The sequence below is a fragment of the Castor canadensis genome, chromosome 1 (assembly GCF_047511655.1).
Source record: "Castor canadensis chromosome 1, mCasCan1.hap1v2, whole genome shotgun sequence".
Lineage (NCBI taxonomy): Eukaryota > Metazoa > Chordata > Mammalia > Rodentia > Castoridae > Castor > Castor canadensis.
In genome coordinates, this window is record NC_133386.1 from 25,315,628 (window position 1) to 25,333,988 (window position 18,361).

The following is an 18,361-nucleotide window of genomic DNA, read 5'->3' on the forward strand; positions in this document are numbered from 1 at the left end:
GAAGACAGTTAGGAGGTGAGTACAATGACCCAGAGGAGCTGTGAGGATGACTTGGATTAGGGAGGTGGCAGCTGAGGAGAGATGGAGTTGGACAGAAGTTATTTCAGTATAAAAGCAGCAGGCAATACTGTTGACTAAAGACAACAATGAGGCAAGATAGAGGCAAGACTCAATTTCTTGGGGTTGAAGAAACTGAGTGGCTATATTTACTGATCTTATTAACCCCACACATTTCCCAAAAGCTGAAGGGCCAATCCATGGATCAGACAAGTGAGACTCAAAAAAAGATATTGAACTTGTTTAAGGTCACAAGTCATGTGACCTTAAATATTTCAAATCCATGTGTATCTGTCCTGGAAGCCCAAGCTCTCTGTCAAAGTACATCATGCTGTGTTTTAGATGCATGAAGTGAAACATGTATCAGTTGCTGGGGGAAAGAGACAGAGAGAAAGACAGAGAGAAGTTTAAGACACAGTGAATGAACCAATTATTCAAATTTGACCCTTTAGCATTTGATCAAAAACTATTCATTTATCAAAAATTAGAATAGAATCATTAGTTTGTTAGAATAGTAACTTTTAAAATAACTCCAGTTTTCAAGCATAGCAGCAAAAAAATGGACCTTTGAGAATAGAACCTGTGGTTATTAGATAATTTCAAATCAGAAATCCATGTTCTTTTAAGAAAAAAATTATTAAATCTAGCTACAATCTAGCTGTTAAATAAAACATTCAATTATTACTTGGAATCCAAGGGAAATAGATACTCCATGCTGGCACATTACCCTCTTCAGTAAACTATACTTCCTACAGGAAACCAGGACTTTGGTAGAGAGTAGAGGAGACATGACAGAAGGAGGACTGGGCAAAGATGCGTGTGAGGAAGGCTGGAGAGTAGATCTTGGGGACACAGCCTTAGTAAGAAGCTAGCACACTGCCCAATTTTTCTACCCTGATTTAGTCACACAGCAGATTCGAGTCAAAGACAGGTAGCCCCAAAACTGACCATCTGCCTGGCTTGCAGCTCTGACACTTGGTTTTGAGAGTGGTGAGACATCAAGCCCATCCAAACAGAATAGGTAGCCACCTGCCTCCCTCCAGGTCATAAATTACCCATCACAACAGTTCCACATGGCTGGCTCAAAAGCAGGGACCTGTGCAAGACCACTCCACCTTTCAGAGGGCCCAAGGGACACCACAAGTTTTCTACTCTGCAGGTGCCCCAGGCCTCTCCTAGGACCTGTCAGGTGCATTTTACAAGTATCTTTAGCTAATAGCACTGTTGTTTAAAAAACAATAGAAACTGGCACATTACAGATGTGAATTTTGTTTTTTTTTTTCATTTTTCTTTTATTATTCATATGTGCATACAAGGCTTGGTTCATTTCTCCCCCCTGCCCCCACCCCCTCCCTTACCACCCACTCCGCCCCCTCCCTCTCCCCCCCCTCAATACCCAGCAGAAACTATTTTGCCCTTATTTCTAATTTTGTTGTAGAGAGAGTATAAGCAATAATAGGAAGGAACAAGGGTTTTTGCTGGTTGAGATAAGGATAGCCATACAGGGCATTGACTCACATTGATTTCCTGTGCGTGGGTATTACCTTCTAGGTTAATTCTTTTTGATCTAACCTTTTCTCTAGTACCTGTTCCCCTTTTCCTATTGGCCTCAGTTGCTTTAAGGTATCTGCTTTAGTTTCTCTGCATTAAGGGCAACAAATGCTAGCTAGTTTTTTAGGTGTCTTACCTATCCTCACCCCTCCCTTGTGTGCTCTCGCTTTTATCATGTGCTCATAGTCCAATCCCCTTGTTGTGTTTGCCCTTGATCTAATGTCCACATATGAGGGAGAACATACGATTTTTGGTTTTTTGAGCCAGGCTAACCTCACTCAGAATGATGTTCTCCAATTCCATCCATTTACCAGCGAATGATAACATTTCGTTCTTCTTCATGGCTGCATAAAATTCCATTGTGTATAGATAACACATTTTCTTAATCCATTCGTCAGTGGTGGGGCATCTTGGCTGTTTCCATAACTTGGCTATTGTGAATAGTGCCGCAATAAACATGGATGTGCAGGTGCCTCTGGAGTAACAGTCTTTTGGGTATATCCCCAAGAGTGGTATTGCTGGATCAAATGGTAGATCGATGTCCAGCTTTTTAAGTAGCCTCCAAATTTTTTTCCAGAGTGGTTGTACTAGTCTACATTCCCACCAACAGTGTAAGAGGGTTCCTTTTTCCCCGCATCCTCGCCAACACCTGTTGGTGGTGGTGTTGCTGATGATGGCTATTCTAACAGGGGTGAGGTGGAATCTTAGCGTGGTTTTAATTTGCATTTCCTTTATTGCTAGAGATGGTGAGCATTTTTTCATGTGTTTTCTGGCCATTTGAATTTCTTCTTTTGAGAAAGTTCTGTTTAGTTCACGTGCCCATTTCTTTATTGGTTCATTAGTTTTGGGAGAATTTAGTTTTTTAAGTTCCCTGTATATTCTGGTTATCAGTCCTTTGTCTGATGTATAGTTGGCAAATATTTTCTCCCATTCTGTGGGTGTTCTCTTCAGTTTAGAGACCATTTCTTTTGATGAACAGAAGCTTTTTAGTTTTATGAGGTCCCATTTATCTATGCTATCTCTTAGTTGCTGTGCTGCTGGGGTTTCATTGAGAAAGTTCTTACCTATACCTACTAACTCCAGAGTATTTCCTACTCTTTCTTGTATCAACTTAAGAGTTTGGGGTCTGATATTAAGATCCTTGATCCATTTTGAGTTAATCTTGGTATAGGGTGATATACATGGATCTAGTTTCAGTTTTTTGCAGACTGCTAACCAGTTTTCCCAGCAGTTTTTGTTGAAGAGGCTGCTATTTCTCCATCATATATTTTTAGCTCCTTTGTCAAAGATAAGTTGCTTATAGTTGTGAGGCTTCATATCTGGATCCTCTATTCTGTTCCACTGGTCTTCCTGTCTGTTTTTGTGCCAGTACCATGCTGTTTTTATTGTTATTGCTTTGTAATATAGTTTGAAGTCAGGTATTGTGATACCTCCTGCATTGTTCTTTTGACTGAGTATTGCCTTGGCTATTCGTGGCCTCTTGTGTTTCCATATAAATTTAACAGTAGATTTTTCAATCTCTTTAATGAATGTCATTGGAATTTTGATGGGAATTGCATTAAACATGTAGATTACTTTGGGGAGTATCGACATTTTTACTATGTTGATTCTGCCAATCCATGAGCATGGGAGATCTCTCCACTTTCTATAGTCTTCCTCAATCTCTTTCTTCAGAAGTTTATAGTTTTCCTTATAGAGGTCTTTCACATCTTTTGTTAGGTTTACACCTAGGTATTTGATTTTTTTTGAGGCTATTGTAAATGGAATTGTTTTCATACATTCTTTTTCCGTTTGCTCATTGTTAGTGTATAGAAATGCTAATGATTTTTCTATGTTGATTTTATATCCTGCTACCTTGCTATAGCTATTGATGATGTCTAGAAGCTTCTGAGTAGAGTTTTTTGGGTCTTTAAGGTATAGGATCATGTCATCTGCAAATAGGGATATTTTGACAGTTTCTTTACCTATTTGTATTCCTTTTATTCCTTCTTCTTGCCTAATTGCTCTGGCTAGGAATTCCAGTACTATGTTGAATAGGAGTGGAGATAGTGGGCATCCTTGTCTGGTTCCTGATTTTAGAGGGAATGGTTTTAATTTTTCTCCGTTAAGTATAATGCTGGCTATAGGTTTGTCAGATGTGAATTTTGTAAAACACAACTCTGAACTCTAACCAAAAGACCCTCACCCAAACCAAAGACCACAGCCCTACATTGAAAGTAATAAAATATGCATTCATCTTAAGTTAAAAAACATCTTTTACATAATTGTTTGTCCTTTCTGTGCTAAAATCAACTTTTCAATTTAACCCATCAGCTCCCAGTTCTGACCGTGTCTGACCACCATGTGTGGCTGTGTTTAACAGGCTGCTTTGTGGGAGAGGAATGAGGCTTTTTACCTTGTAAACCTCCAGAGGGCAGGATTTAAGACAATTGGTCAACCTTCTAACTCTGCTTCTCAAAACATAGCCCATGGACCACCGATATCCAAGCCATCTATAAGCACGGACTCCCACCACACCCTATACATGCTAAATCATATTCTCTGAGAGGGATCTGACCTTCACATGTCCTTGAGGAGGTGTAGATGCATGTTGGAAGCTCTGTGTCAGGAACGAGGGACTAAGATGGAGTATATATTTTTATCACATCACACAAGCTGTGGTGAAGCCCAGAGGAGCATAACTGTGTTAATATAAAGGAGCAGTTGCCATCAATAGTGCCCAGGTGGGGCTGGGGGCACAGCGATGCTCAAGCAGAGACCTATACTGGGTGAAAAGGATTGCTAAGAAACTCCCAGAAATGGGTAGGAGGTTGAATTTTATGTGATTCATGCTTGATTTGGACACTATTTTTAGTTCAAACCACTAATTTCCTATTGAAAATCAAACTTTTTAGACTACTTTTTCTAGCTTTCTTAGATTTTTTTACAAAGTTCAAAAAAAATTCTTAATAGGGTTAATACGAAAGTAATTAAGTTTTTACCCAAATCACGGGCAAACGGTTATTTACAATAATTTGACATGCTTTCCATGTATTCTCTGCTCTCACAGTTGCTGAACCAGGCAGCAGAATGGAAGCTTCAGGCTAAAGTGCTGAAGGAACAAGAGACTGTGCTGCAGGCTCAGGTGGGAGAATGATGCATGGGACATGCATTCCTTCCTGGTCCCTTGAGCCTGGGACCAAAGCTGCTCTGTGCAGGCTTTACCTGTGGCAGGAGATGGGGGGACAAGAGTTGGAAATAATGTCTTTGCATTTGTTATTTTTATGTAAAAGTAAAAATATAGTGTTGTATCCATGAAAAACAAATGCTCTACACCAACTACTTCCAGCCAAAAGAGTTGTTGAGACAAATGATGACATTAAAATTATTGGTCATAGGAAGGTGTTGTCCAGGTTAACAGCCATCTGTCCTCTCTTTCCTCTCCCATTACTCTATTAAAGTAAGAAGAAAATGTAAGTTGCTCTGATGCACCATGTATAACTATCAATTCTTACACTGTTCTCACATCTCTAATACAAAGTAAATGAGAAAAGCAGAGGCAACTCCCCAAGTTTCCATGCTCTCAGAGGTTGACCTTGTCACTATGAATAACTGGAAGTAGTGGACAAAGTCAGGAGCCATTTTGATTTCACGTCATGGTGCCATTCGTGTTTTGATTAGACTACTGAAATTCCTTTTTCAGACTCAACAATAAAGTCACAGCTGCCTCTGGGGGAAAGTCAGGTCTTGCCATCTTCCCCATTGCCTTGAGGCTCTGCCCTTCCTGGCAAACAAGGTTTGTCACGTTCCAGGAGAACCATCTTGCCATGGGAAAGATAGGTTCTAGCTCCACAGCTGGGAGAAATACCCAAGCACAAAAGGGACTATAAGGTCACAGAGCAATTCACTGAAGGTGAGGAAATCAGAAGCCTTCCACATCGAGCAACAGTTAAGATTTTTAAATGTTTATGTGCTACCTGTAGAGTCCTTGTTCTTTTTTTTTAATGTACATATTCATTGTATGAATGACAAGTCCAATGAACATCTTTTCATTGTAAAAGAAAAAAAAGCAAAGAGGAAACTTAAAATCACCAATTATACCACGAACTAGACAAAACATAGGTAAGTTTCATATCCAGCCTTCCTGAAGCCTACTTTCACAATGTGTTTAGAGAATGCAGTGATGATGTATTCTCTGAAAATACATAAGAACCTAGGTTTTAAATACTAATGACATAGAGGCTGAAATAGTAATGTTTCTGATTTTCATAGAATTACAAGGCCCAGAGTTACAAACTCAAGATGATTCTTGAGGCAATCCCAGAGCCCATCACACCAAGGTGTTTGGAGGGGCAGGCAGTGGGAAGAGGTGTGACCTATGATCTAGGGCTGTGGAGAGCCCAGAGAAGCAAGCTAGGGCTTCTGATCTAGCTCTGCCTCACTTGCGGTAGGAAGAACACAGGAAAATACTTGAAGCTATGCAGTGTTCATATCACCTATTATATGCAGTCTCTGCTCTTCTGGGCTAAATGAAGATAACAAACTTGAGATGGATAGATTAATGCTATTGGATTCTGGGATCAAGAGTGATTCATTCAGTTTACATCAGAATCTAGGTTTTTAATCATCTATGAAATAAAAACCAAAGGTGTGATCCAATCTCTCAAATATACCTCTTCAAACTTGAAAAGGCGTCTACCAGAGGTCCTAGATTTTCCATTGTCCCTCAATCATTCTTCAGTCTTAGACTGAGTCCAAGCACCAAGGTCAGAATCCTGGCTCTTCTACAAGGATACTGTGTGACCTGTGCAACTCACCTAAACCTGTCTTAACTTAAATTTCCCTGTCTGGAGCATGAAGATGCTATAATGAATCGCTGTCACCTAGCTGAAGTCCTCTGGTTTCTGGGAGATCCATTACTTTTCGTATTACAAAATAGCAGCACATAGGGCAGCAATTGCTGTATAAAATGTAGGTGTTTCTGACATATCAGCCCTTGCTCTGCAGCTATGGAGGACAATTAGTCACATACATTTTTAAGAGGAAAATAAGTGAGTATGTAATATTTTCAATTTGTTATCAAATTATGCATGCACAGCACTGAGCTCAGTGCCTGGCCTACAATGAATTCAACCAATATCTATAAAGCATCTACTAAATGCTAGACATGGTTCTAGATGTTGGTATACAGTAATCAGAAACTCAAAATCTAGTGATATTGACAATGCTAATAAAAATGTTAACTATTAATCAATGCAGAAGCTACTATGAGCTGGCAAAATTTCATAGGGAGATCCACAGAAGGAAATATTAGACAAAAGAAGTCTTCAGTTGCAAAAAGGTGAAGAAACAAAGGAAAAAAATGAGTACTACTTCATGAATGTGAACATTTAGAGCTAAAGAACTGTAGCCCTAGGCTGAGTTTACCCTGTCTTTGCTCCCATTTCTCACAGTTTTCCACAATGCAGGCAGCCTCACTGGTTGCAAGGACCCTCCTTTATCTTTCTCTTTTGTCTCCAAGGTACTTCTCAAAACTCCAATAATTACTTAATCAAGAAGAAAGTAGAGCCTCCAAATCATTATGTACAATGTTTTAACAAGTTCCCAAGTATCTACACTATTATTTTTAGAACTTTTACTGGGCACAGTGTCTCACATCTATAGTCCCAACTTCTTAGGAGGCTGAAGCAGGATCACAAGAGTCAAGGAAGGAGGGTCATTTGAGGCCAGCCTGGGAGACATAAAGAGACCTTGTCTCAAAAAAACAAAGAAAAAGAAATCCTTTTCAACCTTGAAAACAAACTGTCTCGCAGTTACCTTACATAACACTCACACATTTCCTTTGGTTTTACACTGTGTTTAAAGGGGTGGGGGTGGCAGGAGGCCAAGGCCTTGCTCCCCATTTCTAAGGCCTAAGAAAGATAAATATCAAGGGTGTATTACATTGTTTTCCTAAACTGAATTCACTTTCCAGTCATAAGACAATAGCTGGCCAGATGGGAACATCTTTCTCACTTAGGGAAGAGATGTCTGGCTTTCAATTATACAAACCGAAGCAATAGAGTAACTGTCAGAGATGATCAATGGAACACAATTGTCACTACAAATGGAGTGTTCATCAGATCAATAAGGATGAAGACACTAGTAGATGTGGAAAGCCAGCAACGTCCAACAGCACAGATACAAAATACCACCCGAGGGGAAAGATCAGTGAGTAAATTGTTAAAAATGTCTAATCATCATCTTTGAAATTGGAAGTCCTCTCCTTATCTATATAGGATGGGAGGAGCACCCCCTGCAACCACTCTTATAATAGGGCTGGATTCCATGCCAAATCTCACAGGTTAGCTAAGACAATTCCTGGACATAGGTTTTGTTTCCTATACTCTACTGTTTACAGTTAATATTTGGTGCCTAGTTAAAAGAATGTGTGAGTCCCTTGCTCCATTTAAAAATGAAAGATTGAGGCAATTATACCTACTTCTAACCATAGAGCAGTTGTTCCTATTTCTGCTTCTGGCAGGAGAAATACTGTACAGAACACAGTATTTCTAAGCTTCTCTGAAGTCCCAAAGTGAGGGTAGGAATATCACACGTCAAATCAAGCATGCATCATGTCAGCATAATAGTCAGAGGGAAAATACAATTGGATAAGTAGCCATTAAGGAAACAGGAAGGACAAATTTTTAGTGTCGGAGACAATGCTGGAGCTGGCTACTTGAGGCGTATAATCTACGTAAGTCTTGCTACCTACAATGTGAAGGTCAAATAGAAAGAAAAGCAGAATATTAAAGACTGGCCACTTGAAGGAGGAAACAGGGAGTTGACATTAATGGGTGTGAAATTTCCGTTTTGCAAGAGATGAAAAAGTTCTGGAGATTGGTTGTACAACCATGTGACTATACTTAACAATACTGAACTGAATACTTAAACATAGTTAGAATGGTAAATTTGATGTTATGCATATTTTACCACAACTAAAATTGTTTTTAAAAGTTGAAGTAAAACAAAACAAACCCAAAAAAATTCACTAGGAAAAGCCCAGTAGAGGCGGTGATGAAGCAAGATACACTTCTTGGCACTCTGGGTGTGTCTGTCTCCTTCATGCCACAAGTGAGCAACAAGAAAACATGAGACAGGAACAAAAACATCTGCCCAATTAATATACCAAAAAGAACATTCTGCTTTTGTTCTTAGAGTTTCTACTTTAAGCAATGATGTGGAAAAAGTCCTTCAAGTACAAAGTAAGATGTGACTACAGTTGAGTGAAGACATTCTAACCAGAAAACTGAATGCCTGTCAGCTACTGTTGAAGCTGAAGTTGTGGGTATAGGTGTTTCTAATTGTCAAGGCTGTACCTGGGGGTGGGTGGACTGTGACTTACTCATCCCTGTCCTTTACTATCTGCAGCCTGCAACTATAGGGCTGCAAGAGAGGACTGGGGAGGACGAGGTTGGGAGATCATAGTTTCTAAGTATCCCTATCTATGTAACTGTAGGATTACTAATAAGTTGGAAAAAGAATGGGGAAAATAAGAAAGAGAAGTTAACAGAACAGGCTTGGCCAAGAATGCAAATGAAGAGATTTTTTTAAAAGGAAGATTCCAGAATCTACTTGGGGTAGTTGTTCTCACCATAGACCACTGGATATTCTGCAGTGTAGATAGCCAGATCCATAAGAGTTTCCCCAGGGTAAAATGTCTAAGACTAAAAGGCGGTCAGACCATTCATGAGCCCTCAAACCAAGTCGCTGGACCCAAGCCAGTGCTTTGAAAAAGTGAAACACAATAAAATATAACAGAGTACATTGCACACAATAAGGTACCGTGTGTGTGTGTGTGTGTGTGTGTGTGTGTGTGTGTGTAAACCTTAGAGTAACTTCCTGGCCATTTATTCAATCTTCTGTAATCTGTATGCCAAGGAATCATAAGTACAAATTATAGTTCTGACATAGGGCTAAATAAGTGATTTTAGAATGATGGTAAGCTGTGGTTTGTCTTCTCTTTGGAAAATTTTTTCCTATGGAAAGCATTAATGTTAACATTTTGTTGTTTATGTACTAAAACTTCTACTATTCTAAATCATTTGGGAATAAGCCATTCTTATAAGCAGTTTTCAGAGCTCTAGGGGTCCTTTGAGTCACATAAACATGCACACTGCCTCTAACATCCATCCTCTAGACCTAGAGCTCTCCAGTCCACTGGTTTTCACTCTGCATGCTTCTACTTTAGAAAAGAGAGTCACACAAAATCCCCCAGCTGCCCAGCCTTCCAGCCACCCAGGTCTACCAAGTATAGCCATGGTTTCCTGTTTGTTACTGGATGCTGCAAGTTTTCTTCTTCACACAAGACATTTTTTGCCCATCTGAGAACTCATCTGGACACTCAAGAGTACCAAATTTGAAAATAGAGGCTTTACTAATTTTAGTCATCTATACCAAGTCTCTACCAAAAACATCCTATCTGAAAATCATTTTCAAAGGCAAGATTTTGTTATCTTATTATTGTCGCTAACAACCAAATATTTACACACTTTTTTTTCCCTGTGCTACCCTATTCCCATTCCAAATGCAAGACTTAAAATTAAGGATGTGAAGATACAGTATCTCCTTCTCAACACCCATATGGTGGTCACACACTCAAGGATGTTAGCTTATATAATGCTTTTTGTGTAAATAGAAAAGGCATCCCTTCCTCAAGACTCATTACTTCCATTGTAGGAAATTGGTGTAATAAACTGATGTTGATGGCAAGGGGCTTTTTAAACTGCTATTGGCTGCAACACTATATTCACAAATAGATTAAAAAAAAGTCTCAAACAGAAATGACGCTTAGAGTGGTGTACATCCTGAGTGATGGCAGTGTCCCTTGTTCACATCCACCCACACTTCCCTTATCACATATTTTCGTTTGTCTACTTTCTCCCTTCCTTCAAGACCATCTGCTCCATAAACATACAACTCATGTGATCCCACTGTACCAACTGACTTGGCACTTTGTCTTCAGCAGCCCATAGTCAAGTTGTCTTTGAGATTATCTTCTAGTTAGGAGTGCAGGTCCCTCAGAAGTCAGATCCATGTGTTAAACAGGTTTGTACACGCATATGTTCAATGCTCGGTAAATGTTGGTAAAAGTTATAATATAATGAAATGGTGATGACATATTTTATTATTTTGTTTTTAGAGAAGCACTTTAATTATGTTCACTGACCTAGGCTGGTCTTGTAGCAAATGAAATGAATGAACATATGACTAACACTGTACTGAGAATTCCTTTAAATCATTTTTCTTCTCAAATAATGAACAGTGACATGTTGTTTTGTTCTGGAAGCATTCTGAAAGCAGTCTAAAATAGTTGTACTCTTTCCTCTGTTTACAGCTTACTCTCTACTCAGGAAGGTTTGAAGAGTTCCAGAACACACTGACAAAAAGCAATGAAGTATTCGCCACTTTCAAACAGGAAATGGATAAAGTGAGTATTGCTCTCATCCACAAAATATTGACATTTGCTATTTTGACAGGAAATTCTCCTTTGGGTTCATTTTTCTCTTGCTAAGATATTTCAGTGCATTTCACGAAGCAATGAAATGTTTTTAGTTTGGAATGAGATTTGGGTCTTTTTCTTTTTAATATATGTGAATTAATCTTAGCAAGGGCCCCAAAATGCTAGGATACACGTTAACTCTGAGGAACAGTATTCCTTTTTCTTCTCCATGGCAATTTTTTTAAGGCAAGAGTCAACATTATATAATGTACACCACCATTAAAAAAGAAAAAACAGCCGAATCTTCCAAGAGTTAAAAACAACTTTCAGTCAAATTGTAAATGTAGCCCCAGGACTACAATAATATGATAATAAAAAGAAAGAAGGTAAGGGAATGGAAAATATGAAAAAAGCCAAATATGTAAAAGTAGAAAACACTAATTAATAGAATTATTTTTATTTATAAGGGAAGATATGTAATATGTAATTGACAGTTCTCCAAGCGAGGACATGGGAACCCAAATGCAAATTCTGGGTGTATTCTGACTCAACAAGTAGTATAGAGCAACTCTGAATTTTATTTTTCTTATCTATAAATTGTGGTATTACTTTCCTTGTCTACATCACAAGATTATAAGCTTCAAATAAATTAATGCATTTTAAAAGGGTATACAACATTTTTTGGTCTTCTACAAATATAAGGTACAAATATTATAATTGGCGTAAATATACCAATTATATAATATAAGGTATAAATATTATAAATGTTTAAATCTTGTTCAGCTCAGTGTTTTCTCTATGAGAAATCAGCATCAGATTTATGTTTTTAAACTGTCATTAGCAGTGACCACTTTATAAGTGGAGAAATCATCCTTTAAAAAATGTTTTCATGAAATAATAAATTTCACAATTAAGTGAGCAAACTTAGAAGGTTAATACTTACTAAAACCTGGTTTTTCCACTTCAGGATGGATCTCTCTATTAATGTTTTTAATTCCAATATTCTAAGATTAGAATAAGTATTAGAATAGGAGAAATTGTTTGCATTTCAATATTATATATTTGAAGATTGGAATAAATCTTAAATCAAGATGTCTTAATCTGGAGTTCATTTACGGATTTTAGTAGTTGACCTGAGAATTCGCTGGTAGTAAGCAAAAAAACTGATGTGCACATTTACATTTCTCTGAATGTGGTCTCATACATTTAATCAAATTATTAAAGGGATATTAATTACCTTAAAAGTTTACAAGCTGCTAATTTGGCTAATATGTGATCAAATAGAAACCTACTCACAGCTCATCTAGCTTCTCTTAAACCAGGGCTGACAGTCTGGGCCCAACCTTTGGCCTCCATCCCTAATCTCAGGCAGTTTTGCCCCAGCACCAAGTGCCTGGCTGGTTCATCTTGGGAAACTATGCCTAGTTACAAGTCTTGTCCTTCAGTTTATTCAATCAGAGAGGAGATGCTACAGTGAGAAAGGGCAAGAGGTGATGAGTAGACTCAGGTTCAAAACAGACAGGTTATGTTTTCTTCACTTCTCTATCTCCCACACTCATCCCACGACTTGCCACCCAGTAGACACGGCCTAAATGAAATGAAATGCCTCTAGTCCCGTTCTTCTATTAACTCACCTGAATATTACTCCACCTTTTTAAGGTCAGTTTCCCCATTTATAACAAAAATGTGAAAATACAGCCCTTTTTGTGGGGGAATTTCAAAGATGAAATAAATAATGTGTGTAATCATGTTTTGTGAACTCTCCCTCACCCTGCAAACATAAAGACAGAAAAAATGGGAAGCTGCTTTTGTGCGGTATTTTTTAATGTGCTTATATGTTATCAACATTTTAATGGCTAAAAGCATATTCTCACTGAGATAGTCTTCTATTGAATAAAGTTAAGTGATCTAAGTTGCAAGTTTACTCACGGGTCTCAGCAAAGAAATTTTAATTTTAAATGAAAGGAAAAGCAGCGACAAAACAATGCAACATAAGTAGTTTCCTTTCCCTTGAATTGGCTCTGGTGCAAATAAGTTTGCTCACCACTGGCCCAGAGGACTCAGAAATAAATCATGATTCTTCCGCAGTTTTCATTCTTGACATTGCACATTTGTTTGCCTCGGCAGCTGGTAACAAAAGGACTGCTGTAGATGTCACATATGGAACTAATAGCTTCCTTGATACATTAACTCTTCAGGATTAACACAAAACACTCTTAATTTCTGTAGACAACTAAGAAAATGAAGAGGCTGGAAAAGGACACAGCCACGTGGAAAGCCCGGTTTGAGAACTGTAACAAAGCTCTATTGGATATGATTGAAGAGGTGACGTTTTTCTCTATTTCTTATTCCTCCCTGCTCCTGGCATCTAGTAAAAATATCCGTACTTACAACATGAGGTAATAGTACAAATGATTATGTTTGAAAAACTGAATTTTGAAGGAATGTGACATATTAAATTATAATGAAAACAATAAGAGCAAAGGTAATTTAGAATCCAGTAGAGTCAAAAAGAGCTTTGTGATCCTAAGTCACATGATTATTGGTTCAAAAACTGTCCCCAGAGCTGCACCTGCTGGGTTGTGAGTTCCTTAAAGGTAGGATGAGTGTGTTACTTGGTTTTGAACTTCCCCAGTGTATAAAAGCTAACAGGTACAATTAGTGATTTACCTATACCGAGAGAAGACACCAACCTAAGCACTAGGGTATAAACTATTTTACAGACATATTAAAAATTCCTCCAATATGTATTTAGATACTGATAATATGTCAGGATCCGAATAGATTTTGCAACTCTAAAAGCAAAGATACACGGCCCCTGAGAGGTAGGGCTTACAGGTGAAGTTCTCTCCATCTTAACCAGTCGAAAAAGGTCTTAAAGGTGGAGTAACTCAAAGTAGAGGGTAAGGAATGAGATGAGTAGGAGTGAGATTTCTAGAGAACAGAAGTGAGTAGTTTAAGCAGTTAGCATAATGAATTAGTGTGTGGTGAGTTTCTATGGTTATAATTACTGTTGTAACAATTCGTCCCAAATTGCAACCAATTCCAAAGACATATGCTACTGCTCATCAGTATAAATCAAATGGGTGCTTGGATTAGAATGCAGAGTCTAACTAAAGAACCCAGAAGGCACTGCTGAGGGAGATGTCCCGACCCATCTCATTCATTTCTTCATAAGCTTTTGTCTACACCTTTCAAGTCTTCAAGGCGGAAAATTCATCTACTTAAAGACTGAAGAGGCTCTGGGCTCCTGCCATCTTTCTTTCCCAGAGAACAATCTGTGGCAATTAAAATTCTTACCAGAGTCAAACAAACACATGATGCAAAAAAAAGCCATGTCCCTTCTTCCCTTTGGGGGAGAGGGGGATAAAGGAGAATGGGGGAGGGGGTGAACTAAACTCTGGTAAATTTGATACGTTATAAAAACTTTTGTAAATGCCACAATGTACCCCTGCCCAGCACAACAATAAAAACATTTTTGTAATTACAAAACCCCTGCCCCTCAAGTGTCTATTCAGATAGTGCTCCGAGGCCAGGTCCCAGAGCCCAGGAGTCAAACACTGGGACAAACGGTTTTGTCTCCTGAGAGCATCTTGGAAATTTTGTTTTTCATGTCGTGTGTGTTCCAATACAGAAAGCACTGAGAGCTAAAGAATATGAGTGCTACGTGATGAAAATTGGGAGGCTAGAGAAGCTCTGTCGTGCATTACAAGAGGAGAGAACCGAACTCTACAAAAAAATCAGAGAAGCAAAAACTCCTGAAAAGGACAACCAAAGTCAGCATGGCTCGGATGAAGAGTCAGAGTCAAACATCTCTGAGGATAAAGAGGTGGATGCAGAGGAGGTTAGCAGGGTTGAGGACGCTGTGAGAAACCTGGCCACGGCCTTCATGGTAATTCACCATCCAGAGTCCACCCTCAACCAGTCCCAAGAAATACAACCAGAACTGGGCTATCCTCAGGGTGAGCATGACCCTGACCTACAGGAACCCCAACAACCCCCTCAGATCCCTTCCCAGGCTTCAGAGAGTCCCCTGCCTCTCCCAGCTCCTCAGGCTGAGGCTGGAGGGAGCCATGTGGCCGCACCTTCCCCTGAAGCCAGTAATCTCCCCATAGGGTCAGGAGCTGAGCTCCAGGGCCAGGGTCTGCCCACTGGGACACAAGCTTCCAGCCATACCCTACACTCCCCAGGCCAGGCCTCCTTAGTCCAGGTGGAGGCAAATGGTCCCCCTCCACCACCCCCAGCAAGTGAGCAAGTTGCAGTGGGGGAGGCTGGATGTGAGCTTAGGGAACAGCCTCCATCCACAGCCTCAGAGGAGCTGCCCCCGGGGCCCTCTCCCAGGCCCCAGCTGCCCAAAGTGGCTGACACCAATCTGGAAGGAGTGGACTAAGCAGCATCATGCCTTTGGCCGCTGCTCTCCTGACTTTGCATCTTTATCATAGCAGACTATCTCTGAAAGAGATGTCAAATGCAAGAGTTATGATGAAGACTTTTTAAACGTTATACAGAGCACATTCAGCCTTTGTTCTTCATTCTCAATTTATAACTGAGGTGGCGCTTTTCTGTTTACCACTGAGTGATAGTATAATTTTCCCAACTGGTAGCAAAAGATACCAATAGCAAATTTATATTGCTTTTCCATTAAGATGGTACTTGATTCAATTTAACCAGCAGTAACTACATTTGGTGTTGCTGCAATATATAGTAATACTGTAATATATAATGACAATGTGATCTTATATTTATTTCTACAAACATCTCAATAAGCTCCATAATAATTAATTAGTGGATGTCCAGGTTTCATTTTAACTATATATATATATATATATATATGTATATGTGTTTACTTATATTAGTATACAGTATATTCATGTGGACATGTACAAATCTACATATGTATACTTATCCACACATGTGTACATTTTATATACACATATATATTTATATATTATACATATATTTCTCTCATCCCTTATGGATTTTTCTCTGTGCAAGATATTAAGATACTAATCAAAAAGTTATCTCTTACTTGCACTTGGAACTGCAGTAGACTAACACCCTATGCGCGAGAAGTAGATTCAGAATGAGAATATTTAGACCATCACTACATTGGGCAAAAATAAGTAACCCAATATGAGATCAATAAATTCAACCGATTGAGCAAATGACAGGAGAGCAATTGTGTTAGATTGCAAGTCTGTGAAACAGCATGACACAAAGATGACCATGAAAGGTCCTAAACAGCAAAGGAAAGAATCAGTTGTAGATGGCTTCCCTATCCCAGCTACTTCTCCTACACTCCTCAGCCAGCTTCTCACAACCCTGCCCCATGTCAGGAGGCAGTCCACTTTCTGCCTGTGAAGAAAGGGCTGGAAGCAGGAAAGGGAGCTAGGGATTGAAGATTGAGGCACACATGGTCCCTGTCTCCTCTGCTACTGATGTTCCCCAACAGAATATTCACCTCTCGCTGTCTCTTCCCCAGTCTGCATTCCCACACCTAACTTCCTTCCTTCCTTCAAAATTCTCTCCTTTGTAGCAGGAAATTACACCTGGCCCTCAGCTCAATTAATATTAAATAAAGCTGTTATTTTTCCAAAACAGAAATCCACACAGGGTCTCAATATGAGTGATGAGGCTTACAAACCAACACATCTTCTGCTTTGAGAGATTTTCTACAGGTCAGAAGATAAAGTAAAAAACAAATAAGTCTCTACTCAAAATGTTGAAAAACAGGTGAGGACTCAAGAGAAGGAAAAAGCTAGAAACACCTGGGATTTTCTACATAAGTATTACATTATCATTGCTTGACAAGAACCTTTAATAGTACTGACAGCATAAATTAGTCTAGCTAGAGCAAAACGGTATGGAAGGGAGAGAAAGATGGAGAGAGACAGAGAGAGGAATGAAAAAAATGTCTAACCCAACTCTACATTAAGAAGCTGAACCCATGCAGAAAAATGAATAAAAGCAAGATTCTTAACTATTCATCCAGGAAATCATTCTTCAATGTTGCATGTGGCTGTTTACCAAGGCACACAAAGAGCTGTAAGCAGCAGCCATATGTTACAAGAATGGTAAAGTGCATAAAATTTGTTTGAAGTACACAGTGAGGATAAAAACAAAAATGCTAGTCAGGAGGAAAAAAATCAGGAAACAGCCATGTCACTATTTGAAAACTCATGTGTTTTTAAAGGCTTAAAATATTATAACCATAGGGGTATCCAGCCAAATTCAACATTACTGAAAATTAAACATTCATTTAATTCAGAGCCAAATACTCACCATAACAATCCAGGAGGGTCTTCTTTCCCTCTATTTACAGAAGCTGAACTTCCAAGAATAGAGCAAGATTAGATAATCATAGTAAAGTCTCAGTCTGAATGTTTAACAAGAGAAACAGGAGATGTGCCCAAATCCAACAAATCAAATATTCAAACACCCAAAGTTCATTACTTTTATCCAAAAGGCTCTCATTGCAACACGTTACTCACTGCTATGTTTATCTTCAGCAGAGCTTCAGACAAAATAACTTGCCTGAAATTTGTAAAGCTTAATATAGGCTTTGGGAGAGTTATTTTAATATTCAAAGAATGTTTTATTATAGTCCTTTGTGTTAGAAATTTGGCCTTACTAATTATAACAGTAACTCATAAGATCTGAAAGCAAAGAAATTTCGACTCTTTACTGAGTTCATGTAACTATTTTTAGAGATGTCAGATCTTTCTAGAAACACTAGCACTGTTGGTACTTTCTAAATTAAATAACATAATTGACTCATCAATTAAAGAGAGTACTTCTCTTCCCAAATTTTCTTGTAGTGGTTTTATTTATTTAATTTTAATTTGTTTTTCTTTTTTGTTACTTCAGCGTTTCAACAATACCTAACCAAAATTATGGTCTTATTCTATTGTCAGTTGAATTTTTGGTCTCTGAGCAGAATGCATGAAGAGTCACTCCAGAGGCAGAGATCAGGAGGACTATGGTTGGAAGCCAGCCCCGGCAGATAGTTCAGCAAGACCCTATCTCAAAAATTCCCAACACAAAACAGAGCTGGTGAGGTGGCTCAAGTGGTAGCATGCCTGCCTAGCAAGAATGAGGCTCTGAATTCAAACCCCAGTACCACCCACCTCAAAAAAAAAAGTCATTGAAACCTACAAAAAAAGCAAGGGTAGCAACAGAATGCCCAAGTGCTAGGGTTTGAACGTGTCTCCCCAAATTTTAAGTGTTGGAAACAATCCCCAAATTCCCATTAATAATATTTGGAGGTCAGGCCTTTGGAAAGTAATTAGGGTT

At 38.8% G+C, this 18,361-nt stretch overlaps 1 protein-coding gene across 1 annotated transcript in view; it reads left to right on the forward strand.

Moving 5' to 3' along the window:
• Positions 1–17,875, forward strand: part of Txlnb (taxilin beta) — a 48,557-nt gene extending 30,682 nt beyond the window's left edge. The window contains exons 7-10 of the mRNA XM_020174478.2: positions 4,658–4,732; positions 10,964–11,056; positions 13,298–13,393; positions 14,703–17,875. Coding sequence (XP_020030067.2) covers positions 4,658–4,732; positions 10,964–11,056; positions 13,298–13,393; positions 14,703–15,458 — 1,020 coding nt within the window. The 3' untranslated portion in view covers positions 15,459–17,875. The remainder of the gene's footprint in view (positions 1–4,657; positions 4,733–10,963; positions 11,057–13,297; positions 13,394–14,702) is intronic.
• Positions 17,876–18,361: the final 486 nt, after the last annotated feature.